The following is a 21412-nucleotide window of genomic DNA, read 5'->3' on the forward strand; positions in this document are numbered from 1 at the left end:
TCCTGGGAATTTCCAAGCCTTGCATGCTGATCACCGAGGTCTACCTGAGGCCAGGTGACTACAGTCCGGGCTCCCATGGCCCCATGTCACTTAGAATCCTCTCTGTCCTTGAGCTCTAACTTCCTTCTGTGTACTGTTCTTGAAGCATTTCCTACACGTAGGACTGAGCAGTGAGGATCAAGGGAGTCATCCTCTGGGGACAGGCACAGGGCAGGATGTACTTTCTGCAGAGTCCATGGTGGACTGCAAGGCCAGGAAAGCGCAGCAAAAGACAGATTCCTGGCAATCCAGTTCCTGCAACAGACATCCAGCCGCTGCCTGCCAGTCCCCAACTTCTGGAGACCTGCTCAACCCAGTTATTGTCAACCTCTTCCCCTTCCTGGAAAACCAAACTACACCCCCAAAGGTGGCCACAGATTGTGACCAATGGTGACAGGAATGCTGCATGCTCTCTAAAATGTTTATAACTAGGGTTCATGCTGTAGCTTTTACTTTGTTTTTTTTTTTTTTCATTATCCACTTTTTAAGCTTAAGAAGAGTGAAATGTGACCTAATCTTCATTAAAAAGGGAAACATTAACTTCGAGGAAAATCTGCTTACTTCTCTGCAAGTCACAGAGGTTGTCTAACCGTCTCCAACCGTTAGCTGTAAAATGAGGGGATTGGCCTGGACATGGCTGAGGCAACTTCTAGCTTCATGCTGTTTGCTCATAAACTTCAGCTCTGCCCTGATGGTGGCTCCTGGCCTGCAGAACAATCTTCTAGCGGCACGTGGGAAGGATGCCTGCTCCCAAAGGCACAGTAGCTGCGAGTTCTTCTCTTACAATCTCTCACCTGTATAATGCAGGCAGCTCAGCCCTGGGCTTTGTGCCAACCTAGAGGGTGGGGTGCAGGTGGGAGGTTCAAGAGGGAGGTGACACATGTATACCTATGGCTGATTCATGCTGGTGGGTGGCAGAGACCCACACAATGTTGTAAAGCAATTATACTCCAATTAAAAATTTTTAAAACTTTTTTTTTTTTTAAGAATATCATTCAAGGAAAAAAAAAATCTCTCACCTGGGTCTTCCTGCACATTGCTCACAGTATTCCAAGCCCAAAACCTGGCCCGCTGTTAGCAGGACCTTGAATTTAGTCAGTGCTTCAGCTGCTTAAGCCTCATTTTCACAAAAATGAAATTGGGGATGCGGGTCCTTCCTAAATTAAATTACATAGGTGACCAGAAGAGAAGACCTCCAAATTCCCCCATTTTGGCTATTTATTAGGTCGATGAACTTAAGGTGATCAGAAGACCTCTAATGCCTATGCAAATAGGTCCACTATTACAAAATCTACTCAATATTCTGTGATATCCTTTATGGAAAAGGAATTTGAAAAAGAACAGATATATCTATATGTATAACTGAATCACTTTGCGGCACACCTGAGTCTAACACAGCATTGTAAAACCAACTATGCTGTGAGGTGCTGTGCTAAGTCACTTCAGTTGTGTCAGATTCTTTGTGGCCCTATGGACTGTAAGCCCACCATACTCCTCCTGGATTCTCCAGGCAAGAATACTGGAGCAGGTTGCCATGCCCTCCTCCAGGGGATCTTCCCAACCCAGGGATTGAACCCAGGTCTCCCACATTGCAGGCAGATTTTTTTAACCATCTGAGCCACCAGGGAAGCCCCAAGTACATATAAGTCAATCCAAATGGGACAGAGGAGTCTGGTGGACTATAGCCCACAGGATCTCAAAGAACTGTGCACAACTGAAGTAACTTAGCATGCATGCATGCACATTTAAATACATATACATACATTCTAAACATTTAATAAGCCATCTAGCTCTCTACTTGGAATCCCGTAACAGCTTTACTAACCAGTAGCAACACAGCAACACCCTTGTCACACTAAGAATTATAAAGCCAGGCAAATCCCCAGTTGCATACAGGTTTCATCACAGCAAATGTCACTTTAGAAAACTAGGAGTTACCAAACTTCTGAAGAGTAGGCGATCCTGGTGGGGACGTATTTCCACTGGGAGACAGGTAGAGATAGTTTTTGTTTACTCCTGTATTAAAATCAAATGGGGACTCGTAGTCCTCATAAAAATCCATCTCTCTACCGTCCATTCCAGGCGAATGCAGAACGCATGGTTCTACTGCCACCTCTTCCTTGGTTGAGCACGCTCTGGATCACTGCACCAGGCAATTCCGAGGAAGAGATCCAGCCCCGGGTTCCAAGAGCCTGGCTTCCTGGGACAGGTGCAGCCGTCACACCCTCAGGACAAGGAGGTTGTTTAATAAGTGACTTCTCCCCAGCAACCTGAGGAACAGCTCTGATCACCACCTGCTGTTCATTTCAGCCAACAGCCAACAACCCAGGCAGGAAGCAGAGCTTTCTAGAGCTTTCTTCAATAAACAAAGGAGAGCCCAGTGCTGTAGCATCGCCTCCACATACAAACAGTTCAGGCAAACGTCAGACACTGGCAGATTTATTTTTTTTACAACTTATTATTATTTTTTAAACCGTTCAGCTGACCACAACTGCACCAGGGCAGACTTAATCTTCTAGGACAAGGAAGGATTACCGGCCAGTAATCTCCCACAAAGGCCATCTGGGGGCTACGTTTTTTCCACCCTGGATTACAGGGGCGGCCTGAGAGCCGAGCTTCCTGGTTGAGCGATCAGTTTTCTGTGTGTGTATGCTGGTAGAGAAATAAAGTTCCATTTCCAAGACAGCTTTATCTAAAGCAATGTCTGGCTTGAGTGTAACAGAAATGTCAATCTGACTTGTTGTTCTCACCCTGCTTTTCCGTCCCTTCCCTTCCCTTTTGTGCAAAGATGGTGTTTCCCTGATGTGTACTGAGAAGAGAAGAAACCCCACGCAGGTGAAGGGCCCATGTCTTCCCAGCCTCTCCTCATTAACCCAGGCCAGGCCTGCAGGGTGGCCACCCTGGTCAGCTAGTAAAACAAGACTTCTCAGTCTCCAGATCCACTCCCCAGCCTCTTTACAGACCCTTTCTGCCAGAACTCTGGCCTTGGCCAAAGTGACATCATGTATCATTCCTTCTGCTTTCACTGTCGTGGCTGACCTCACGTTAAAGAGGTGAAAATAAAAGCGACCCTCCCTTGGATCGGTGGTGGTCTGTTACTGCCTGACAAAAAAAGCCTAAGTTAAATGAATAAATAAATAAAAAGGACTTCCCTGTTTGCTCAGTAAAGAACCTGGTAAACACAGGTTCAATCCCTGGTCTGGGAAGATTGCACATGTAGACTACGCCCAGGCGGCGCAACTACTGAACCCACGCTCAAGAGCCTGAGAGTCACAACTACTGAAGCCCATGCGCCCCAGAGCGTGTGCTCTGCAACAAGAGAAGCCATCGCCGTCAGAAGCTTGTGCACTGCAATGAAGAGTAGCTCCCACTCGCTGCACCTAAGGAAAGCCCACTTGCAGCAACAAAGACCCAATGTAACCAAAAATAAACATTTTTTAAAAGGAGCGGGGGACTTCTCTGATGGTTCAGTGGTTTAGAATCCACCTTTCAATGCAGGAGATTCCAGTTCATTCTCTGGTCAGGAGAACGAGGATCCAACAAGCCTTGAGGAACTAAGCCCGGCGCCACAACTACTGAGCCTACACGCTCCAGGGCCCGTGCGCCTCAACAGGAGAAGCCACAACTAGAGAGGCCTGCGCATCCCAATGAAGATGTCTCCTGCCCCGGTGAAGACCCAGCACAGCCAAAAGCAACAAAGGCCATGCTCCACCTGTCCACATCTTTCTCATAAAAATGGAACACAATATACTCTCCCTAGACTGGAAGCAAGTAGGAAATTTTTTTAAGTTATAAATATTTTAAGCACTAAAAAAGAAATCTGAGTGTGTATAAAACTATATAAACACCAAGACAGTTTACATTCATCTTAACTTCTGATTCATCGTCTTTTTTTTTTTCTATTAGTCTCCTGTTGTACTCTATTTTTGGCAAGTCCATCTTATTTAAGCTTTTTTTTAAGTTTATTTTTAACAATAAAAAAAGATCAATCTGTATTTTTCTCCTAAAAGATGCCAAAATTGGGGTAACGATAAATGCTGTTTATTCTCTATTTAGAAATAAAAGTTTCTTTTTATTAATTGAAAAAAATGAACTGGTCAATTTCTTGAAATCCATGGTATCTCTCACTGAGGTAGCACAGGTATTACGGTTACATTCTTAGACTAGAGTTGGTTATTGGAGTCCCTGGCCCTCTCAATACTACATTTGGTCTACATTTGGTCACCAAATCACTGGTAAAGAAAAAAAAAATTCTGCATTCTCATTCTTCCTCCTAGTCACAAGTGTCAGAAAATGCTATGGGCTGAAATTTGTGTCTCTTCAAAACTTGTATGTTGAATCCCTAACTCCTGATGTGACGGTGTTTGGAGGTGATTGGGTTTAGATGAGGCCATGGGGTGGGGCCCAGGCTAGCATCTGTGTTCTCATAAGAAGAGGAAGCCCCTTCATGGATCACAGCCTAGTGGCGAAAGGGCTTGCGTAACTCAATGAAATTCTTGCTGTGAGGACACTATGAACAGCACAAAAAGGCAAAAAGAAATGACACCAAAAGATGAGCCCCCCAGGTTGGAAGGTGTCCAATATGCTACTGGGGAAGAACGGAGGGAATTACTAATAGCTCCAGAAAGAATGAAGTGGAAACGACACTCAGTTGTGGGTGTGTCGGTGGTGAAAGTAAAATCCCATACTGTAAGAACAATACTGCATAGGAGCCTGGAATGTTAGGTCCACGAATGAAGGTAAATTGGATGTGGTCCAGCAGGAGACAGCAAAAATAAACATCGACATCTTAGGAATCAGTGAACTAAAATGGACAGGAATGGGTGAATTTAATTTAGATGACCATTATATCTTCTACTGGAGGCAAGAATCCCATAGAAGAAATGGAGCAGCCCTCATAATGAACAAAAGAGCTACGGTCTTTCCAGTAGTCATGTATGGATGTGAGAGTTGGACCATAAAGAAAGCTGAGCGCTAAAGAACTGATGTCTTTGAACTGTGGTGGTAGAGAGGACTCTTGAGAGTCTCTTGGACTGCAAGGAGATCAAACCAATCAATCCTAAAGGAAATCAATCCTGAATATTTATTGGAAGAACTGAGACTGAAGCTGAAGCTCCAATACTTTGGCGACCTGATGGGAAGAACTGATTCATTGGAAAAGACCTTGATGCTGGGAAAGATTAAGGGCAAGAGGAGAAGAGGGTGACAGAGGATGAGATAGCTGGATGGCACCACCAACTCAGTGTACATGAACTTGGGCAAACTTTGGGAGATAGTGAGGGTCAGGGAGGCCTGGTGTGCTGCAGTCCATGGGGTCGCAAAGAGTCAGACACGACTTTGCAAGTGAACAACAACAAGAATGCTAGCTGGAGCTCCCCTTCCAGCATGTGAGGACACAAGACAGCCACGTGCCAACAAGAAAAGGACTCTCACAGGGGTCAAATCAACCCACACCTTGATCTTGAACTTCCCAGACTCCAGAACTATGAGAAACAAATGTCTTTTGTTATAGGCCTCCCATTCTGTGGTAACTTATGACAGCAGCCAGAACTAAGACAAATATACTAACAATGATATACATAATGTTGCAGGTCACAGCCACCTCCGAGGCCCTCAGATCCCTCAAAATTTCCATGTTCTTGACCTCTGGTGTTGACTCCCATGCTACATCCTCTGCCTGAAATGTCTTTTTTCTGCTTGCTCAACTCATTCATCTTTCAGGACTCAGGCAGAAATCCCCTCTTCTCAGAAGCCCTCCCTCTCCGGCTCTCCCTTCCGGCAACAGCACACAGGATGTGACGTGCCCACCTGGCAGTCCTGATGGCCTTGCCTCCAGAGCAGAGGCTGCATTCTCTACTGCACTGCCAACTATGCTATACAAAATGGAAAAAATAAACAATACAAATGCTTATTAAGGGGGGATTATTTAAATGCTAAATAGAATATTCATGTAACAAGAAAGTATGCAAACATGATGATGTAGAAATGTATATATTTTATAGGGAAAGATACTCTTTTTCAAAATATTTATTTGGCTGTGTTGGGTCTTACTTGTGGCTCGTGGGATCTTCATTGCCTCCTACGAAACCTTTCGGTGAAGCACGTAGGCTCTCTAGTTGTGCTACCCATGTGACTCCAGAGTGCACAGGCTCAGTAGCTGCTGTACTCGGGCTCAGTTGCTCTGTAACAGGTGGAATCTCAATTCCCCAACCAGGGACCGAAATTGCAGCCCTGCATTGCAAGGTGGATTCTTAATCACTGAACCACCAGGGAAGCCCCGGGAAAGATATTCTTGATACATTCAGTAAACATTCCAAAATTGTTTGCACTACATGATCCATAATTGGTGTGATAACTGGAGAGACTAACCAACCCAAAGAGAACATTGGCAGAAGAAATCCCAGGAAAGTGCGTATGTGCTGCAAGGCCAGCAGAGGGCACCCATAGGCAGCTCAGAAGTTAACTGTCCAGCCAGTGAAGTGCATACTAACTACACAGTAACAATTCAGTGGATGACTCGGGTTAGTGGAAATGGAATGAATACAAATATCTGTAAAGAATATTGTTTCTACCTACCTATTAACACATCATTTATGTCTGTGTAGGTACTCCCTAATTTTGAAGGAGTTAAATGTAAAATCTCTATGTGCTTAGTCATTCAGTGGTGTCCAACTCTTTGCGATCCCATGGACTATATATAGCCCACCAGGTTCCTCTATCCAGAGATTCTCCACACAAGAATACTGGAGTGGGTTGCCATTTCATCCTCCAGGGGGAAAATAAAATCTACGTAATACATAAAAAATATTACTGGAGGGGCCTTGAAGGGCACACAGACAGACGATGTGACTGCCCAACAGGAGCAGCAGGTCACAGATATCAGACCCTGTGGACATGTCATGAGGACACAGCAGCCAGCTGGCCAAATATAGGACAATTTGATCAACAACATAATTAAGGACAGCAGTGGATTATAAACCATTAAGAACAGGAATCCAAGAGTCTGTATCCGGTGGTTAATTGTATGTGTCAATCTGAGTCATGAGGTGCCCAGATAGTTGATTAACCATTGTATATAGTTGCATCTCTGACGGTGTTTGTGGATGAGATTAACACTAATCAGCAGACTGAATAAAGCAGATGGCCCTCCCCAGAGTGGATGTGCTTCATACAATCTGCTGAAGGCCTAAACAGAACAAAGAGGCTGAGAAGGGAGGGTTCACTCTGCCCGTCTTCAAGCTGGGATACTGGTCTTTTGCATCTGGATTTGGACTTGGAATGAAACTGACACCATCAGCCTTCCCGGTTCTCAGACTCAACCTGGAAGTGCAGTGTGTGTTAGTCACTCACTTGTGTCTGACTCTTTGTGATCCCATGGACTGTAGCCTGCTGCTAAGTCACTTCAGTCGTGTCCGACTCTGTGCGACCCATAGACAGCAGGCACCAGGCACCAGGCTCCCCCGTCCCTAGGATTCTCCAGGCAAGAACACTGGAGTGGGTTGCCATTTCCTTCTCCAATTCTAGGCTCCTCTATCCATGGAATTCTCCAGGCAAGAATACTGGAGTGGGTACCATTCTCTTCTTCAGGGGATCTTCCTGACTCAGGGATTGAATCTGGGTCTCCTGCACTGCAGGCAGATTCTTTACCATCTGAGCCACCAGGAAATCCCATGGATGTACAGTAGTTCTCCCCTTATTAGTAGAGGATATGTTTCAAGACCCCCAGCAGATGCTGGAAACCATGGAAAAAACACATACTATATTTCTTCCTGTACATACATACCTATGATAAAGTTTTATTTATAAATTAGGCACAGGAAGAGATTAACAATAACTAGTAATAAAATAGAAAATTATAATAATATACTATAAGAAAAGTTATGTGAATGTGGTCTCTCGCAAAAATACCTTATTGTACAAACTTAACGCCTTTTCCCGGAGAAGGCAATGGCACCCCACTCCAGTACTCTTGCCTGGCAAATCCCATGGACAGAGGAGCCTGGTAGCTGCAGTCCATGAGGTCACTGAGGGTCGGACACGACTGAGCGACTTCACTTTCACTTTTTACTTTCATGCATTGGAGAAGGAAATGGCAACCCACTCCAGTGTTCTTGCCTGGAGAATCCCAGGGACGGAGGAGCCTGGTGGGCTGCCGTCTATGGGGTCGCAAAGAGTTGGACACGACTGAAGTGACAGCAGCAGCAGCAATGCCTTTTCTACCTTAACTAAAGGACTTATCATGCCCTGTGGCCATAACTTTCAGTCTGAGAAGCGACAGCAAAATTAGCACGGACTTCTTTTTCCTTCTTCACAGTTTCACAGAGGATTCATTCTTACTACAAATCTTATCAACCTTAGCATGTGACATTTTTCTTTCCTCACTAAGTCAAGAACTTTCAGCTTTTCACTTAAAGGAAACACTTCAAGGCTTTTCTTTGGCATGTCTGAATTGCCAGCATTGCGACTCTTGCATTTGGGGGCCTTTACTAAGTAAAACAAGGGTGATGTGAACACAAGCACTGTGATACGACAACAGTTGATCTGAAAACTGAGCTGGTACCGAGTGACTAGCAGGCAGGATACACTGAACAAAAGAATGAGCCACATCCAAGGAAGGGAAGACTGAGTGAGACAGCATGCGATGTCAGCACACGACTCAGGCTGGTGCATGATTTAAAACCGATGGATTATTTGTTTCTGGAATTTCTGGCTTGCTGTTTTTGAATTGCAGGTAACTGAAACTGCAGAAAGTGAAACCACAGGTAAGGAGGAATGACTGTGTATCCTAACCCTCCTGGGTTTCCAGCTTGTGACTGCTTGGGAGAGTTCTTCCTTTATAACTGTGGGGTAATTGTTTCTAATAAATCTCTTACTTATAGATATAGAAGCACATATAGATATATTATTGGTCTATTTCTCTGAAGAATCCAGACTAACATGCCTTACAAGTAATAAATAGATACAGAGAGGAAGAAAGAAGACCTACAGAAAAACTGCATGTTAACCATCACCATAAAGATTCAGGCAAAAATCATCAATGGATGCTAACCCGAGGGAGAAATTTTTAAATAAGAAGCACATATACACATGGTCTTATGGGGTCTCCCCACAGATTAATTAGATTTTGGAAGGGAAAATACAGTAACAACACAGCAGAAAAACTGAACCCCACCTTTAGTGGATGATCAACACTGTCATTACCAAAGAGTCAGGTAGACCCTGGCCTTCAAATGTGATATACTGAATACCTATGAGATATTCACACTAAGAACACAGAACATGAACCTTATGAGAAAACATCAGACAAATCCAAAATGAGAAAGCTTCTCTGTTTTGTTAAGAGGAGGAAGAGGCATTCTTCAAAAATGTTGTCATAAAAAGCTGTAGAATGGCTCATACTAAAGGAGATGAAAAAGACACGACAGCTATACTCAAAGAAACATTCAAACAAAGTCCCATGAAAGAAAAAAAGTAGGGAATGCCTGAAAGTTAGAAGCAGGCCAAAGAGCCTGAAAAGAGCAAGAAATGCCTGATGATGATGGTGGTGGTGGTGGTGATGATGGTGGTTGGTGGTAGTGATAGTAATAATGATGGTGGTGATGGTGATGGTGGTTGGTGGTAGTGATAGTAATGATGGTGGTGGTGGTGGTGGTGATGCTGGTGGTTGGTGGTAGTGATAGTAATAATGATGGTGGTGATGGTGGTGATGGTGGTGGTGGTTGGTGGTAGTGATAGTAATGGTGATGGTGGTGGTGGTGATGGTAATGGTGGTTGGTGGTAGTGATAGTAATAATGATGGTGGTGATGGTGGTGGTGGTGGTTGGTGGTAGTGATAGTAATAATGATGGTGGTGATGGTGATGGTGGTTGGTGGTAGTGATAGTAATAATGATGGTGTGGTGGTGGTGATGGTGGTGGTTGGTGGTAGTGATAGTAATAATGATGGTGGTGGTGGTGGTGGTGGTGGTTGGTGGTAGTGATAGTAATGATGATGGTGGTGATGGTGATGGTGGTTGGTGGTAGTGATAGTAATAATGATGGTGTGGTGGTGATGGTGATGGTGGTTGGTGGTAGTGATAGTAATAATGATGGTGGTGGTGGTGGTGGTGGTGGTTGGTGGTAGTGATAGTAATAATGATGGTGGTGGTGGTGGTGATGGTGGTGGTTGGTGGTAGTGATAGTAATAATGATGGTGATGGTGATGGTGGTGGTGGTGGTGGTGGTGGTGGTGGTGGTTGGTGGTAGTGATAGTAATGATGATGGCGGTGGTGGTGGTGGTGATGGTGGTGGTTGGTGGTAGTGATAGTAATAATGATGGTGATGGTGGTGGTGGTGGTGGTGGTGGTGGTGGTTGGTGGTAGTGATAGTAATGATGATGGCGGTGGTGGTGATGGTGATGGTGGTTGGTGGTAGTGATAGTAATGATGATGGTGGTGGTGGTGATGATGGTGGTTGGTGGTAGTGATAGTAATAATGATGGTGGTGATGGTGGTGGTGGTTGGTGGTAGTGATAGTAATGATGATGGCGGTTGGTGGTAGTCATAGTAATAATGATGGTGGTGGTGGTGATGGTGGTTGGTGGTGGTGACAGTGACAGCTGTGGTGGTGACAGTTATGGCAGTGGTGATGGTGATGAAGATGACAGTGATAATGATGACTCACCCCTGACAAACCCTTACTATGTGCCAGACATTTTCCTATGCATGTCACACTAACCCTGTGGGGTAGGATTTTTCACTACCCCCATTTTATAGATGAGAACACTGAAGCACCCAAAAGTCAACTTGCCCCAGACAGATAACTATTAATAGCAAGTGATGAAGCTAACTCAATATGCCAGCAAATTTGGAAAACTCAGCAGTGGCCACAGGACTGGAAAAGGTCCGTTTTCATTCCAATCCCAAAGAAGGGCAATGCCAAAGAATGTTCAAACTACCGGACAACTGCACTCATCTCACACGCTAGCTTTGCTCAAAATTCTCCAAGCCAGGCTTCAACAGTATCTGAACCATGAACTTCCAGATGTTCAAGCTGGTTTTAGAAAAGGCAGAGGAACCAGAGATCAAATTGCCAACATTCACTGGATCACAGAAAAAGCAAGAGAGTTCCAGAAAAACATCTACTTCTGCTTTATTGACTATGCCAAAGCCTTTGACTGTGTGGATCACAATAAACTGTGGAAAATTCTGAAAGAGATGGGAATACCAGACCACCTGACCTGCCTCCTGAGACATCTGTATGCAGGTCAAGAAGCAACAGTTAGAACTGGAACAACAGACTGGCTCCAAACTGGGAAAGGAGTACGTCAAGGCTGAGTGTTGTCACTCTGCTAATTTAACTTATATGCAGAGTACATCATGAGAAATGCCAGGCTAGATGAGCACAAGCTGGAATCAAGATGGCTGGGAGAAATATAAATAATCTCAGATATGCAGATGACACCACTCTTATGGCAGAAAGTGAAGAGGAATTGAAGAGCCTCTTGATGAAAGTCAAAGAGGAGAATGAAAAAGTTGGCTTAAAACTAAACATTCAAAAAACTAAGATCATAGCACCTGGTCCTATCACTTTATGGCAAACAGATGGGGTAACAATGGAAACAGTGACAGACTTTATTTTCTTGAGCTCCAAAATCACTGCAGATGGTGACTGCAGCCATGAAATTAAAAGATACTTGCTTCTGAGAAGAAAAGCTATGACCAACCTAGACAGCATATTAAAAAGCAGAGACATTACTTTGCTGACAAAGGTCTGTCTAGTCAAAGATATGGTTTTTCCAGTAGTCATGTATGGATGTGAGAGTTGGACTATAAAGAAAGCTGAGCACTGAACAATTGATGCTTTTGAACTGTGGTGTTGGAGAAGACTCTTGAGAGTCCCTTGGACTGTACGGAGATACAACCAGTCCTTCCTAAAGGAAATCAGTCCTGAATATTCATTGGAAGAGCTGATGCTGAAGCTGAAACTCCAATACTTGGGCCACCTAATGCGAAGAACTGACTCATTGGAAAAGACCCTGATGCTGGGAAAGACTGAAGGCGGGAGGAGAAGGAGACGACAGAGGATGAGATGGTTAGATGGCATCACCGACTCGATGGACGTGACTTTGAGCAAGCTCTGGGAGTTGGTGATGGACAGGGAAGACTGGTGTGCTGCAGTCCATTGGGGTTGCAAAGAGTCAGACACGACTAAGCGACTGAACTGAACTGAACTGAAGCTGAGGATTCAAATTCAAGCTCTGGCTCAAGTGCCCTCAAGAGGCAAAAACATGAAAGAAAACCTTTAGTGACCAAAATCACAGGAATAATGGGAGGAGAGAAAATGGACAGGACCAAATGCTACACAGACTTAAAAACGAGCCCCTGGACTTGGTGTCCTGAGATTGTGCAAAGAAATTTTAGTCAGAGTGATGGTGGAAGACAAAGGAGGGGAGCAGAGACAGTGGAGGGAAGAGAGGCTAGAAGTAAGTGAACAGGAGGTGGGGCTGGCTGGTCTGGTTGTTCCTTCGTTGTGTGTGTGATGAATGAGATACAGGAGGCAGTTCGGGAGCCACATCCCAGGCTCGGGAGGAGGCTTCAATTCCTACACTGGATAATTTGACTTTCTTTTAAAATTATGTCAGCCATCAGATTAGAAATGTTACATTAGGATTTTAGGAAATACTCCCTATGGGAATGCCATTACTTTTTCTCTTTTCTACTGCAAAGTATTAGTCACTCAGTCATGTCTGACTCTGTGACCCAATGGACTGTAGCCATCAGGCTCCTCTGTCCATTGCATTCTCCAGGCAAGAATACTGGAGTGGGCTACCATTTTCCTTCTCCAGGGGATCTTTCTGATCCAGGGATTGAACTCAGGTCTCCCGCATTGCAGGCAGATTCTTTACCATCTGAGCCACTAGGGAAGCCCTTTCTACTGCAAAGGGAAGAGTCTATTGCAGAACTACAAAAAACCTATCCTCTTTGGAAACTCCTCAAGAACAAAAATGCATAAACTAATGAACGGATTCATAGTACTCAGACCTTAATACAAATACTCTTTAAGTGATAAAACAACTCTGTAACTTAACCTATTGACTTGCAAAGAAATTCTTACTTGGCAGGAGATCCAAAAGAACAGAACACTTTGGGTGGAGTGTTTTTCTGCCCTCTCAAAACAATTAAAATTGAGTTTTGGCCAATAAACAGGTCATGGGCCTTTTTTTCCTTTAAGAAATGTTTTTTGAAACGTTAAAGGTCAAGAGGTTTCATTTCTTCCCCTCAACCTACAACCAAACCCTTTCTGATCAGGCCTTGAACTGGGAAAACCAGAACCTGTAGAGAAATCTCAAGAATGCCTGAATTCTCTACCCTCAGGGGACTGGAATCTAAAATTGTGCAAAAAAGTCTCTTTCAATGAGGTCATCTCTTATCCATTCGGACATGCTCCTGCCACTACTGCCCTCTGATTGAAGAGGTTTCATTAACAGAGCAGGAAATAATACAACAGCTCGATATTCACCATGTGCCCAGATAGGTAACTACAATATACAAATTTTTCATTTTATAGAGTTTGAGTTCAAATGTTATGGTCCTTTCTCTCACTGATGGGTTATTTCGGTCATTACAGGGTCAAGCTAAAGTTCTCCAACCAGCACTTCTGCAGCTTTAATGTTCACAAACCACCTGGGTCTGACCTAATAGTTATGGGTGGGGCCGGAGACTCTGCCTTGTGGACAAGCTCCAGGTGTTCCCTGATGTTTGCTTTGGACAACAGCGGCTAAATTGCCCTTAGGAAGAAAGCTGTTATTAGTTGTTCAGTTGTGTCAGACTCTTTGCGACCCCATGGACTGTACCCCGCCAGGCTCCCTCGTCTGTGGAAGAAAACTGAAGCAAACGTTAGTACCTGTGGGGCTTTCCTGATGGTTCAGTGGTTGAGTATGCGCTTCCACTGCAGAGGGAATGGGTTGATCCCTCCCTTCCCTGAGCTTGGTCAGGGAAGATTCCACATGCCTCGGGGCATGGCCAAAAAAATAAATAAAATGGTTAGTTCTAAAAAAATTAATCTAATACTTGCCATTTTACATGACCTCAGCACTTTCTAAATATCTGTTTTGGAAAATAAGAGACAGATTTTGTAGCCAGAGGGCATGTGCTTCTACGGAGTTTGTTTCTGTGTTTCTATTATCCTAGCAGTTAATGATAGGAGAAGGCAATGGCAACCCACTCCAGTACTGTTGCCTGGAAAATCCCAAGCAACCAAACTTAGAGGGGGGACAAAACTGGCTGTGTCACGATGGTGTATACCTGCCTGGTCTTTTCAATGTGATAATTACTTAGAGTCTGGAATTACAATAACATGAAATCTGGAACAACTGCTCAGAGTAAGGATGACAGCAGGCCATCCTGCCTGAGTATTAATGATGTATTTAAGAGCAAAGGATATCTATGGTGAGATTACCGGAAGATAAAGAGGTTTCACCCAAGCTGAATGTTGACTGAGTTTAAACAGGGCTTTGGGGGTGTAGGGGAGATGAACACACTGCCAGTCAGAGACCTGAAGGGAATAAATGAGCTGGAGGAGCAAATTTTAATTTGGATAAACTTACACAGTGCTTACACAGCTATCCTCAGCAACCAGGGGCTTCATAGGAAATGCTTTTCCTTAAGGGAATGGGAGTTGCTCGAGAACAGTAGGCACTTATTTAAAATTAATATCTGGTTATGAACTTCTATCATCAGCAAGCTAAGGCCAAGCATACATGTAAAGCAGCTGAGCTTCCTTTTAACTATAATCAGTTACTTGGACATATTCAGTGGAGGGCTTCCCTTGCAGTGCAGCTGGTAAAGAATGTGCCTGCAATGTGGGAGACCTGGGTTTGATCCCTGGATTGAGAAGATCCCCTGGAGAAGGGAACAGGTGGCTACCCACTCCAGAGAATTCCATGGACTGTATATAGTCCATGGGGTCACAAAGAATTGGACACAACTGAGCAAATAAATAAAATAATCCAGTGGGTTGATCACTAAAAAAATGCACAGCACAAATATTGCCCACCTCTTTCTAAATTGTATTAATAGAATCTCATGCTGAAATATACAGCATTTCTTTCTAAAAACATGCTACTTCATTGAAGAAAAGTCATTTCCTGATCTCCCTGATGGCCCAGTGGCTAGGAATCTGCCTGCCAATGCAGGGGACACGGGTTCAATCCCTGGTCTGGGAAGATTCCACATTCTGTGGAGCAGCTAAGCCCAGGTGCCACAACTACTGAAGCCCAGGGACTTAGAGCCCGTGCTCTGCAACAAGAGAAGTCACCACAATGAGAAGCCTGAATACAACCAAGAGTAGCTCCTGCTATCTGCAACTGGACAAAGTCCATGTTCAGCCAAAGAGAAATAAATAACTATATAAAAAGGAAAGCCATTTCCAATACCAAATTTCACGTATTTTCCTTTTTAAAGGCAACAGGAGAATACCAATGCCACGAGTAAAGTGAAGAGGAATCTGTTATCTTGAAGCTAAATCAAAGGCCAGAAGGCTTCAAGACTGCCTCCGTCTTCTGACACAAGGATGAAGGACCTGCCAATTTTTAAATATTTGACTTAATAACAACCATTTTTATTACTGTTAAGGCTTCTTACAGGCTTTTCTCAGTTTCAGGAGCCATCGTTATCAACCAGGTATTGGTTGAAACACCACATATTTTCATTTATTCCTATAAGCTCTCTCAGAGGTAAAGTGATAGGATAACTCAAGATGCAATAGGAAGGGACACAGAGTGGGAAATGCTTCTCTAAAAAAGTCCCCAGAACTCTGATATCACACAAGTACTGTCCTGTCATCCCTGAAAGACCGAAGTAATAACTATTGTATGATTTAATCATTTATTTAATATGGCTAAGACTGCTAACTATTCACACAACCAGTGTCCTCTTACTGCTACACATGCAGCTAGACTCCATTTCCCAGCCTCCCTTGCACTTAGATGGGGCCATATGACTAAGCTCTGGCCGCATGAAAGTGATGTCTATCAACGTGAGGGGCAAAGAAAGACTGCTGAGAGCCACTGAGACATGGAGGCCCTTTCTGCAGGCAAAATTTAACAGAAAGCTGAATGACAAAAAGATTTTCCTAAACACAGTTCAGACGGATTATTTAAATTCCTTTTTTATTTTTTTCTTCAGTTTTATTGAGATACAATTGACATAAAGCGCTATACAAATTTGGGGCTTCCCTGGTGGCTCAGACAGTAAAGAATCCGCCTGCAATGCAGGAGACCCAGTGATTGCCAAGGGTTCAGGGGAAGGGAGACAGAGCACAGAAGATTTTCAAGGCAGTGAAACTATTCTGCACAATACTGTCATGGTAGATACATGACATTTGCCAAAATTGCATTTGTCAAAATTCAGCAAACAGTACAACATAAATAGTGAGCCCTACTATAAACTATGAACTTTGGTTAATAATAATGTGTCAATATTGGTTCATTAATTACAACTTCTGTTCCACACAAATGCAGGATGTCAATAATAGGGGAAATAGGCAGGGCAGTGGGGGAAACATGGGAATGCTGTACTATCTGCTCAATTTCGATAAACCTACAACTGTTCTAAAAAATAATTTACTAATTAAACAAACAAATGCACTTCACCTACTCTGCCATTCGGCCTATGGTAAAGCACCCAGGCACTGAAACTCATCTGCTTAGGCTATTGTCAAGGCTTCACATGTTTAGAGCAGGTCTGAGTTCCCGATAAGAGATAATAACCTAATGATTAAGCTCCATTATTAACGCAAACTAGACATTCACCAGAGAAGGCAATGGCACTCCACTCCAGTGCTCTTGCCTGGAAAATCCCATGGACGGAGGAGCCTGGTAGGTTGCAGTCCATGGGGTTGCTAAGAGCTGGACACGACTGAGTGACTTCACTTTCACTTTTCACTTTCACACATTGGAGAAGGAAATGGCAACCCACTCCAGTGTTCTTGCCTGGAGAATCCCAGGGATGGCGGAGCCTGATGGGCTGCCGTCTATGGGGTTGCACAGAGTCAGACACGACTGAAGCGACTTAGCAGCAGCAGCAGCAGCAGCAGCAGCAGCGTCATCTTCAAAGAATCTTCCACTACAAGTGAGGTTAGCTCACAGAACTGGCTAGTGGGCTAATACCTCTCTAGAACTAACCAGAAACAGATATCTATCTATTCAACATAGAAGCAGGACACCAAGTTCAAGGACTACATTTATCCTGAAAGTCTTTTATTCTTGGCAAAATTCAGAGAAAACACTCTAGCCAGAGAGCAAACCCATCACTGCCCAATGATGTAATTCCAGTGGGCAGCCCTCATGCCTTTCTGTGGATTCCTAAGAAGACAGATGTGGCCTCAGCATATCCACTAAAGACTGTTATAAATATTTAACCATCATGTTGATCAAAACAGAGAGCAATACCAAATTTAGATTCTCTATAAGAGGATTTGGTTTAGAAAGATAAACCGCTAGAGAAATCTGGCCTCCAAATTTTGAGATCTGGAAATCCAAGGCTGATAACTGCAGAGGCGGAGAATGACACCCAGAAAATGCTCCCAAAGACCCAAACCATTAAGATAAGGGGATGTGTGCATGCGTGCTAAGTCACTTTAGTTGTGTCTGATTCTCTGCGACCCTATGGACTCTAACCTGCTAGGCTCCTCTGTCCATGGGGATTCTCCAGGCAAGAATACTAGAGTGGGTTGCCATGCCCTCCTCCAGGGGATCTTCCTGACCCAGGGATTGAACCTATGTCTTCTGCGGCTCCTGCACTGCAGGCAGATTCTTTACTGCTGAGCCACCAGGGAAGCCCACAAGATAAGGGGATACTTATCTTAATAGGAAGATTATTGCTTGTTGGGAAGATCCCCTGGAGAAGGGAAGAGCTACCCACTCCAGTATTCTTGCCTGGAGAATTCTGTGGACAGATGAGACTGGCAGGATACCTACAGTCCATGGGGTCACAAAGAGTTGGACACAACTGAGAGACTTTCATTTCACTTCACTATTGATTTAAATAAGCTGATACATGCCCTAACAATTTTTCTCTGCCACCTTCCCTTACTTCTCTTTACAAAAACATAAATACTACCCCAAACAACTTTTCTTTTTAGAATTGACTGTGCTTTATTTATTTATTTTTTTTTAGTATAGATGATTTACAACGGTGTGTTAGTTTCTATTATAAGGCAAAGTGAATCAGCTATACATACACATATATCCCCTCTTTTGGGGGATTTCCTTCCCATATAGGCCATTACAGAGTATTGAGTAGAGCTCCCTGTGCTATACAGTAGGTTCTCATTAGTTATTTGTCTTATACATAGTAGTGTATATATGTCAGTCCCAATCTCCCAATCCATGCCATCCTCTCTTCTCCCATGGTTGGGTCTGGTGCTTAACAACAAGCAGAGGAAGAAAAGCAGGAAGATTATAGAGTATTCTCAGCCCTTTCATCTAAAACCCACAGAGCTTTTACAAGAGAAACTAGAATCCTCATCACTGGGAAACTGAATAGAGGTTTGGTCTGGCTGCTGGCGGAGGCCAGCTCACCAAGTGGCATCTTAAACAAGGATGAATCAATCTGCTGCCCTCAGCCATTCGACCAGTGTATGTTTCAGTGCTGTGTGCCGAGTTGCTCAGTCGTGTCTGACTCTTGCAACCCCAGGGACTATAGCCTGCAAGGCTCCTCTGTCTATGGGTTTCTCCAGGCAAGAATACTGAAGTGGGTTGCCATTCTCTCCTCCAGGGGATCCTCCAGACCCAGGAATCAAACCTGGGTTTCCTGCATTGCAGGCAGACTCTTTATCAACTGAGCTACGAGGGAAGCTCATTGAGTGTTGTAGTGAGTGCTGGGTGATAGATTTGCAAATAAATAGCACCTGGGACCCAGTCACAGACATACTTAGGAGAAAGGGAGCAGAAAAGATCTAGGTAATCAATAAGCCTAATGAAGGAGTGAATTAGACAACCTAGTGAAAGATGTGGAGAAGGCAATGGCAACCCACTCCAGTACTTTTGCCTAGAAAATCCCATGGATGGAGGAGCCTGGTAGGCTGCAGTCCATGGGGCTGCTAGGAGTCAGACATGACTGAGCGACTTCACTTTCACTTTTCACTTTCATGCATTGGAGAAGGAAATGGCAACCCACTCCAGTGTTCTTGCCTGGAGAATCCCAGGGATGGGGGAGCCTGGTGGGCTGCTGTCTCTGGGGTCGCACAGAGTCGGACACGACTGAAGTGACTTAGCAGCAGCAGCAGTGAAAGACGGGCCTTTCACATGTAAATGTGTATGTGACATGGAGGGGCACCAGGATGTTGGGAATAAAGGGGTGTAACTCAGAAATTCATAATAAAATTGCAAAATGTACTAGTGATCTAAGGCTGTCTAACAAAGGATCCCAAAATTCAGCTGCTTAAAACTGCACCCATTCATTACCGCACAGTTTCTGAAGGCCAGGTATCAGAGAGCAGCTGATCTGGGTGGTTCTAACTCAGGGTTTCTCATGACGTCGCAGGCAAGGCATCTACTGAGGCAGCAGCATCTGGGCTGGAGGGGCCGCTCCCAGGCTCTCTCAGAGCTGTTGGCAGAGGCTTCAGTTCCTCCCCACGTGGGCCTCTCCAAAGAGCAGCTCACAACAGGGCAGCGAGCTCCCTCAGACCAAGAATCAAGAGAGACAGACAGACAGAAGCCAGTCCTTTATAACCTAATCTCAGAAGTGACATCAGATATCATCACTTCTGCCATATTCTACACCTGGGACCTTGTCACAGGAGGAGACTACACAAAGGTGTGAATACAAGGATTGCTGGAAACATCCCAAGGCTGTACCAACCTGTGTGTGCTGGTTCTACAAGGGCTCCGGAAGAACATCTCAGTCATCAGTTGCAAACCTGAAACTGGCAAATGGGCTTCCCAGGTGACGCAGTAACAAATGCCAGTGCAGGAGATGTGGGTTCCATCCCTGGGTCAGGAAGAAACCCTCAAGAAGGAAATGGCAACGCACTCCAATATTCTTGCCTGGAAAATTCCATGGACAGGGGAGCCTGGTGGACTACAGTCTATGGGGTCACAAAACGTCGGACACGACTGAGTGATTGAGCATGCAAATTTGCAAATAATAAAGGCTTCAAGCATATCTCATGAAGATAAAAAATTTTTAAGTTCTCAACTATACAGACTGATGCTACTTGCCTAATACAGATAAAGCATGCCCAATGAGGTTTTTCTCCAGTACTGGGAGGGATTTGCACAAATGCATCTGAGCATAAAGAGCATATACTTGCAAGATTAAAAGGTTGAGTAACTAGATGCTGATTTCATGGAAGAAGCAAGTGCTCTGGAGTTGGACAGAGCTGGAGATCCATGACAGTTCAACAACTCACTGGCTGTCTCACCTCTGGCAAGCTTATTCACCAGCATAAGCCTCAACTTTCTCATCTGTGAAACTGATTAATATCGACCTACCCCTTTAGGGATGCCGCAAACAGCCTAGAACATGCTTAGCACATCCACCCAGCAAACAACAGCATTTGTTATTCAATAAACCACTCTATCTGGAAAATTAAGACATTAATTGACCCATGTTCTAACAAGTCACCAAGTATTATTACCCTAGCACTGAAAGTATTAACAATATAGCACATGGGCAAATAAGCCATTCAGGGTATCTATTAAAAATGAAGATTCTGAGGAAGATTTGGGAAAGTGACATTGAAACATGTAGAATATCATGTAAGAAACGAGTTGCCAGTCCAGGTTCGAAGCACGATACTGGATGCTTGGGGCTGGTGCACTGGGACGACCCAGAGGGATGGTGTGGGGAGGGAGGAGGGAGGAGGGTTCAGGATGGGGAACACATGTATGCCTGTGGCGGATTCATTTTGATATTTAGCAAAACTAATACAATTATGTAAAGTTTAAAAATAAAATAAAATTTTAAAAAAAATAAAATAAAAGATATATACACACCAATAAAAAAAAAAAATGAAGATTCTGGGAGGTGGGTCATAGAGGATCCTGCTGTGATGTATGTCAGAGAGTGTTTTGCCTACGTTCTCCTCTAGGAGTTTTATACTTTCTGGTCTTATGTTTAGATCTTTAATCCATTTTGAGTTTATTTTTGTGTATGGTGTTAGAAAGTGTTCCAGTTTCATTCTTTTACAAGTGGTTGACCAGTTTTCCCAGCACCACTTGTTAAAGAGATTGTCTTTAATCCATTGTATATTCTTGCCTCCTTTGTCAAAGATAAGGTGTCCATATGTGCGTGGATTTATCTCTGGGCTTTCTATTTTGTTCCATTGATCTATATTTCTGTCTTTGTGCCAGTACCATACTGTCTTGATAACTGTGGCTTTGTAGTAGA

General features: G+C 44.0%; 1 protein-coding gene across 7 annotated transcripts in view; it reads right to left on the bottom strand.

Annotated features, from left to right (window-relative positions):
- The window catches only part of TPD52 (tumor protein D52), a 130543-nt gene that overhangs the window by 49207 nt on the left and 59924 nt on the right, over positions 1-21412 (bottom strand). For 3 of the 7 annotated variants that reach the window (XM_061439060.1, XM_061439059.1, XM_061439058.1), the window contains exon 1: positions 1978-2258. The exons of 3 other annotated variants lie outside the window; for them this stretch is intronic. In XM_061439060.1, the coding sequence (XP_061295044.1) occupies positions 1978-2116 (139 nt within the window). In that variant the 5' untranslated portion in view covers positions 2117-2258. Of the gene's footprint in view, positions 1-1977; positions 2259-6090; positions 6128-21412 lie in introns of those variants that run through there. One more of the 7 variants, XM_061439061.1, reaches the window with a different exon arrangement.

The sequence above is a fragment of the Bos javanicus genome, chromosome 14 (assembly GCF_032452875.1).
Source record: "Bos javanicus breed banteng chromosome 14, ARS-OSU_banteng_1.0, whole genome shotgun sequence".
Lineage (NCBI taxonomy): Eukaryota > Metazoa > Chordata > Mammalia > Artiodactyla > Bovidae > Bos > Bos javanicus.